Below are 8,187 nucleotides of genomic sequence, written 5' to 3' on the forward strand. Positions count from 1 at the left end.
CATTATCTTCCCTGTTTTAAGTGTCTGTCTCTTTTTCTGTTTTTTTAAATTACTATTAAAATAAGTTAACTGTGTTTTTTTAGTGTTTAGTTGAAAAAAATGAAAAACTAAAAAAATCGAAAAAAGAATTTTATATAAAAAAATTAAAAATAAAAATGGGGGAAAAATAAAAATGGGAAAAAAATAAAAAATAAAAAAATAAAAATTGAAAAAAAGATTTTTAAATTAAAAATGATAATTTAAAAAAAAATTAAAGGTAAAAAAATTAAAATTTTAAAAAACATAAATAGAAAAACATTTAAAAATTCAAAAAAATAGAAAAAAGAATTTTATATAAAAATCTAAAAAATGGAAAAAATAAAAATAGAAAAAAGAATTTAAAAATAAAAATGATAATTAAAAAAATAAATTAAAAAAATTAAATTAAAAAATAAATAGAAAACCATTTAAAAATTCAAAAAAAATTGAAAAAAGAATTTGAAATTAAAAATGATGTTTAAGAGTTGAAAAAAGAAGATTAAAATGGGAACAAGGAATTGAAAAATTGAAAAATGAAATTGAAAAATTGAAAAAAGAAGTTGAAAAAAATAATTGAAAAAAGAAATTGAAAAATTGAAAAAAAGAAATTGAAAAATATTTTTTCTTAAGAAAGGGAATTCAGGAATTTAAAAAAAATTAAGAATTTACCAGAGTTTTTGGCCCTTTATGAACTTTTTTTGTTGGAAGTCTCAGGCTATTTTCTAGGCGGTCTTTCAGGTAAGATGTGAGCACTCTGCTTTGCTGCTGTTCTCAGCTGCTGCTGGTCAACCAAGCTGCTCTTAGCCACAGCTGTGGGTGCCACTGCTCAGTTGGTCATCTGTGCTGCTCTCAGCAAAGGTGGAATTCACCCAGTTCTGTCTGGTTTGGGCAAACCAGTAGTGCTGACTGTGGGATGCTCCGCCTATTCACCCGGATGTAATGCTCGAGTCTCTGCACATGTGCGGGCGCTCACATTTGCGAACTGGTAGGGAAGGTAAGTGAATCCCACCTCTGTCTCTCAGCCACTGTTGCTTCAACCGACTGCTCTCAGCTGCTGCTGGTCTACCCTGCGGCTCTCAGCCACTGCTGTGGGTGCTGCTGCTCAGTTGCTCTCAGCCACTGCTAGTTCACCATGCTACTTTTAGTCACTCTTCGGGGTGCTTCACTCCTCCACCAAGTAGCTCTGCACTGCTATTGCTCAAGGTCTGTCGTGCTGCTCACAGACGCCAGTCTTCTGCCACCAAGCTCCATTTCCCTGCTTCTCAGTGCCCTCTGTTTGCACCACACTGGCTCCTCTCAGGTGTCAGGCTGGGTCACAAGGCCACCTCTCAGCTGGGCCACCTCTCAGTTGGGCCACTAGCAGTGGTGGGATTCAGCCAGTTCACACCACTTTGGGAGAACCAATTGTTAACTTTCTGAGCAGTTTGGCAAACTGGTTGTTGGAAGAAATAATTAGGACAGAGAACCGGTTGTTAAATTACTTGAATCCCACCACTGGCCACTTGGCCACCTTTCAGCTAGGCCACCTCTCAGCTGGGCTACTTCTCACCCCTTTGCTCAAGGAGTACAAGTTATTTTTTTAAACCCTCCTCTAGCTAACTCTTGATATAGTTTGTAATCAGAGAGTGGTATGCATTTTTTCTACAATTTGAGCTTAATTCCAGCAGATTTTCTTTTAAAATGCCATACTTCTTATTGTAAACTAATTCAAGTCACTCTTTTCTATGATCATTGGTCAGCATACATTTTGAATAAACCAGGAGAGAGAGAGAGAAGAATACATTTCTTTTCATTTCACTACATTTCCCATATTGTTCATCTCTAATAAAAGGATGCTCTCGGAAAAGATGTATCAATAGATTTATATAAGTTTCCTGTAGAAAGCAATCTTCCTATTCTTTTTTTCACAACCCTTCAACTGAACCAGAAATATTACATGGGGTACTAATTCCTCATTATGAGTTTCTCCCTTTGGTTCAATTCAGGCTGCATAACAAGGATGTAACATTTTGGCAAAAATATGCATCCCAGTAATGCAGCACTGGAGGCCAAGTTGGAGAATTTCATCAAATTTTTCATATTATTGAAATCTGAAAACAGGTTGCAATAAAGATAGATTCATGGGCAGAGAACAAATGGTTATGACCCAGCATGAAAGTCTACTGTAAAATGCAGTTAAATGTATGGGATTCACAAACTCAATAGGTTTTCATTTTGAAGAAGTCTAACAAATCCAAAAGTGATATCCTATAATACAATGTTAAAGATATATTCATAAAATGGTAATTAGCTTTTAACTATTTTTAAGTAGGGCTTTATGAAAGAATCTTGGAAAACATTAAAAATGTGGCAACTTTATTGTCACTTTAAATGTACACACATTAAAAGAAAATTTCATTGCATACAGCTCTCAGAGGGTCACCACCTCCAATATACACTATATAAACATGACAAAATAAATAAATACAAAATTATGCATATGCCATTATACCCACATACATTATATGACACAAAGAAACAACACAGTATAGTTCAGATTTGTACATGTACACTTGGGGTACTAATTCCTCTTTATGAGTTTCTCTCTGTGATTTAGGTCAGGTCTGAAAACAATGATGTGGCACTTTGGCAAGAATATGCATCCCAGTAATGCAGCACTGGAGGCCAAGATGGAGAAGACCTCCACAGCTACCATGGCTTTTCCTTTTGTGCTCAGATAGGCTGGAAAGAAGGAGATCCACACACTGCAAAAGGCCAACATGCTGAAGGTGATGAACTTGGCTTCATTAAAGCTGTTGGGTAATTTACGGGCAAGAAAAGCCACAACAAAGCTGGCAATGGCCAAGATACCCATGTAGCCCAAGACACAGTAGAAGAAGAAAGCTGATCCCTCATTGCACTGTAAAATCATTTCTTGGAGCTCTGAATGCATGTCCAACTCAGGGAATGGAGGAAATGTTGACAACCAAAGAATACAAATACATACTTGTAAGAGAGAGCAAGAGAGGACAATAGAAAAGGCCAATCTTTTCCCCACCCATCTCCTCATCTGAGATCCTGGTTTAGTGGCCATGAAAGCCACAACCACAGTTATGGTTTTGGCCAGAACACTAGAAATGGCCACTGAGAAAGTGATGCCAAAAGTTGGTTGTCGGAGAAGGCAGGTCACTTTCCCAGGTTGGCTGAGGAAGAAAAAAGAGGAGAGAAAACAGAGCAGAAGAGAGACAAGCAGGGTGTAGGTGAGGGATTGGTTGTTGGCTTTGACAATGGGAGTATCCCTGTGCTTAATAAAAGTTCCAAGTACCCAAGATGTCAAGAAGAAGAAACCAAGAGCTGCTGAGGATAAACCAATTCCTAAACTTTCTTCAAAAGTTAGGAAGATCAGCAGTTTCAGGATACAGCCTTTGTTTCCTTCATTTGGATAATGATCTTCTGAACATTCAAAGCAATCTTCCATATCTGGAAGAAAAGTAAAGGAATTTTATCATCTGCATTCTATAATACTGAAAAACACCTCATTAATTTTATGCATCAAGCAGTTTGTTAATTTTTGCTGAAGTCTAATGAAAAGTGGTAGAATTCCTACCCTACCATTTTGATTTGAAATCTTCCCTTCTGGGCAGGGAACACAGTCATAGCAGCAGAACTGATCCCCCTCAATCCCTTTCTTCCAGGATCCAGGGAAACAAGGGTCATTGCATCGGGAAAATGGAAGAACCTGGTAATAATCATAAAAGGTTTTGAAAAGGGAGATATTTAAATCTTTTTGTATTTTTTATCATTTATATCGGGAAATTATTTCTGACTTCCTAAAACAATTCTAAAATTATCAATTTCATTAACAACTTAAAAAGATGTAGCAACATCATTGATGTAGAAAAGGTCCTGTTTGAAGGGCAGGGAGAGTAAATAATTACACAGAGTGACAATATCATGGAAACATGGCCGCTCTTGTGATTTCAAATGCAAACGCAATCCAAATATGTCTTTTCTATTGTAATATGATTTTGTCATGTTGATGAGTGCTTGATCATCAACAACATTTGAAAAGAATGTGCCACTCTTTATTTAAAAAAAACTTTCTAATGGGAATATGTTCAATGTGGAAACATAATGGATTAAAACATGTTTGACACAGTAATTTGAAACCTGGTTAAAATTTGGGTTCCAGAAAATCACATCTTCATCAATGAATAATTCCTTCTCTTTTGGAGCCTGTAGATCCACCTTTCCAACTCTAACTCTCTGAAAGGATCTGTTTGGAAAAGTGATCAAGTTGGTGATGTCAAAGCCACCAGTTGCTTCTCCTTTCTCATTCAGGAACACTCTCTCCCCAGCTGAATTGTTGAAAGAAATGCCTTGAAGAAATGAATGGAGCTACTTGAAAGGGAATAGAAGAGATAGACATGAAAGCAATATAGTAGAGAAGAGAACAACATATTTAAGTTTCATTCACTTATTGTTCATATTCCAAAAACTATTATTAAATATGTATGCTTAGAAATTTGATAATCAATATTGCATGGAAATGTACATGTCCACTCCATTATTTATGTGATATTATTTTAAGGAAAGATAGGAATGAACTGAAGCACAATGAAAATAGGTTTTTGGAATTATGTCAGATCCTTCAATTAGGATTTATGTCCACTATTTAAATAACATATCTAACTTTTCCACATTGGTACAAAACTATTTGAGAGTCCAATTAATTTCTTTTAGCCAGATTTTAGAAAAATGAGAAGCAGAGACTGTAGCAAACATACAGTTGTTTCAAACTATGTAAGCCACATCTAAGAAGGACCACCACTTCATTCATCTAAATCTCTGACAGAAAGCTCAGCTTGTCACTCCTGAAGAGTTGATGAGCAACAGAAAAGTTCTTGGAGAATTGATTATTTTTTGGAAGAGACAATGAAAAGTAATGTAAGTTATCATTTTAACTAACTCTTAACTAACTCAATCTATGCTGATTTATTAAATAACTCCTACTGGAACCCAAACCATAATTTTTATAGCAGTTTCTGGATGATCAGATTAGCAGAATACCTGAATGACAAAATAACAACACAAGGCAGTTTTTCTGTATCTATTTTATACAAAAAAACATATCAGCGTTGGAAGGGACCTTGAAGGTATTCTATTATACCACCCTGCTCAAGGAGAAAATCTTAGAACAATTTAGACAAATGACTCTCCAATCTCTTCATAAACATCTCCAGTTATGAGGCACCCAGGATTTCTGGAGGCACGTTTTAACACTAATTCATTGTTCTGCCAGGATATTCTTCCTTATTTCTACATTTTTCCATACTGAAATTGATTCCACATGCAGAAAATATTAAGACTTTCTACAATGGTTCAAAAGATAATTCTACACCGAACTGTTCATTGAAATGAAAGAAGAGTTCAATTCAAAGAAAATACCTGCCAAGGTTGCAGATTTGAAAGATCAGTTTTTTCACCCGTCGTAATTGTATTCCTATTGAAACCCAACATGTGTAGAACCTGCAAAGCATGAGCCACAGCATAAACAGCATTGTAGACACTGTAGCATTGGCCAGTCATTTCCATTTCAAATATAGGTGCAGGAAGATCCTCCAGCTTCATCTCTCCAGTGCACTGAGTATTGTCCGTTCCTTGTAATTCTGGTTTTGGAAAGGAACAATCAAATGATTGTTCCCAAACATTCTGCCTAAACCCATCTCTGTAGTCTGAAAGAGGATTTATGGTCTGAAGAAATTCTCTGAAGCCTGCAACTGCTGTTGAATGAACACTAAAGGAAATAGCCCCATGGAACATCTTGAGATCTGAACTGATTTGAATGCCTGACAGTACAAAATCAATCTGTGCAGTCATGATCCACACCTTTCTTAATAATACAGTTTCCTTGCTTTCAGGGTCAACCAGAAATGTGATGAACCTTAGCCATATAATTATCCAGGTTTCTCCATAGACAAGAAACACATTGGTTTTGCTGTTCATCATATTAATAGAAATAATGGAGATCATTTGATAAAATTCTGGGAATCTTTCCAAGTGGAGTTGTTGAGGAAGCCTTTCTATAAAGGCTGCACAGATTCCATTCTCCGAAAGTAAGGGCTGCATTTTCCTTAAGAAATTTTCTCCATTGTTATTACCAAAAGCAAATATCCCAATCCATGTCCACTTGAAATGATGAAGCAGTTGGATAATCCCAATGTACTGATGGTCCTCTTTGGGAGCCATGAAATATAGTGAAGAGAGCTTACTGGTCTGAAATTCCTCTTGGGCTAATGAGCCATATGTCAGCTAAAAGAAAATCCAGTAGTATTCTTTAGAGTCTTTAGATTAAATTTAATTTTCCTATTTTGTTTTCATATAAAATATATCCAAGGAACATTTTCTCCCCAGTATTCTTTTAATAATATAGTAACAAATTTCTTGGACTAGAAGACCTCCAATGTCCCTTCCAATTCTGTTTTTCTGAGGACGTTCTCATTGTGTGAAAATATTTCAAGCACATGTACTAGATCAATTGTTTTTATAGAAGCCATTCAAAACTTCCCTCAGGTATTGATCCTTGATACTCAATTCTTGTAACTGGCTTTGTAGTTTCAGAAAAGAATGCCAAGTAGTAGACCTTAAGCCATGTAGAACATTTTAAGAGAAAACTAAGACTAATCTTTGATTCCAAATAATTATTCTGTTAACAACCATAAGATTATGAATTTTCTGTTCAACCCCTTCAGAACTTACTTGTGGAATCTTGAAGAATCCTGTAATTTCAGCAATATGAGATGATGTGACAAAATCCAGTCCCCCAATGATAGCCATGAGATTCTTCTGGCGATCACATTTGTAGTTAGGGACAAATTCCTGGGATTTGAAAAGCAGGTCCAGGGTGGTGCGATAGGTCATCCTTGAATCATAGTAACTGTCATAGATGTGGAACCCAAGAGTAACATTAGGTAAGATCTGGGAGTTGTCATTGATCTCCTTCACAGCAAAAGCCAAGGCAAGGATGTGCTGGTAGAATTTGATTATTACACTGCAAATGATTTAAATACCCCAGTTGAAAAAGGAAGATGGCATCATTTCTATATGAAATAGCAAACATTTCTTTCTCTGGTGAAGGTAGGAAAATAATAGGTTTTCTAAAATACTGAATAATTTATACACAGTTCAAATTTGTTTTTTTTTTACATTATTTGCACTATTTGCAACATATATCTGCAACAAGAAATAAAAATAGTGCTTTTTGATGGAACCCCATTCATGGAACCCATTCCCTAACTTTCCCCCCAAAATGGAATATGAACCATCAGTCATTTATTGTATGTATATTTTGTTAAGAGTGGCAGTACAGATTTTTTTAAACAAATGTTTTCTTAAGCTTACTAAATGTTCTTCAAAAGATGTTTTGCACCAAAGTGTCCTACATTATATGACAAATACTTCACCGTAATGTAAAGAAAAATGTTTATTTTCCCGTAATTAAAAACTTTTGAAAGATATATTTGTCATATAAAGACGAAGATTAGATATAAAGCCTACATTTATACTAAGAATCCCCTACTCTCATAAGCAGTTTGTGAAAACTAATTAAGATTAGAAAAAGGACCTTACGTTAGTACTCCATAAGATGTTATATAAGGGTGTTCCTTAAAATTAGTTTCATGAAGGTTGTAATAGTTGTGGGACACTATCCCACCAACGATGAGGTCCCCAGGTTGGTACCACTCATGTGGAACAAGGAAAGCATCACTTGCAGGGCAGCTCAGAGTCACTATTCTCTTCACCAGAAACACCAAGAGAAGCAACATCTTCAATCTTGAAAATGTATCTGTCTTTCATCCTATCCTACAGGAAAGATTGTATTATTCCAACGGTTAATCCAGAGATTAATTTAAGGTTTATATCTGAGTGTGGACCTAATCAGAAAATCCACTATTATCTATTTGAAGATCTATGAGAGTAGAAATTGGTGACTTGAATAGCATCAGTGTTTGAACAGATATTCTGGAAGAAGAAAACTGAGGGAGGATACCTGTAGAAAGGACTGACACAGAGCCATTATTATCTTTGTGCCTATCTCCCTGGGGTTCAAGATACATTGGTTGTTGTTGAATCGAAATAGTTTTCTTTGTAGTGTTTGATGTTTTCGCCTAGTGAAGAAAATATGGCGAT

The 8,187-nt window shown here is 35.6% G+C and overlaps 1 protein-coding gene across 1 annotated transcript; it reads right to left on the minus strand.

Moving 5' to 3' along the window:
- Window positions 1-2,578: 2,578 nt before the first annotated feature.
- Window positions 2,579-7,823, minus strand: LOC131197085 (vomeronasal type-2 receptor 26-like). Its single transcript, XM_058180719.1, has 5 exons — window positions 7,627-7,823; window positions 6,757-7,048; window positions 5,446-6,309; window positions 3,610-3,736; window positions 2,579-3,477 (listed from the first exon to the last, which is right to left on the minus strand). Exons 1-5 carry the CDS (start codon window positions 7,821-7,823, stop codon window positions 2,579-2,581), a joined length of 2,379 nt encoding a protein of 792 aa, XP_058036702.1.
- Window positions 7,824-8,187: the final 364 nt, after the last annotated feature.

The sequence above is a fragment of the Ahaetulla prasina genome, chromosome 4, assembly GCF_028640845.1.
Source record: "Ahaetulla prasina isolate Xishuangbanna chromosome 4, ASM2864084v1, whole genome shotgun sequence".
In the NCBI taxonomy this organism is placed as follows: domain Eukaryota; kingdom Metazoa; phylum Chordata; class Lepidosauria; order Squamata; family Colubridae; genus Ahaetulla; species Ahaetulla prasina.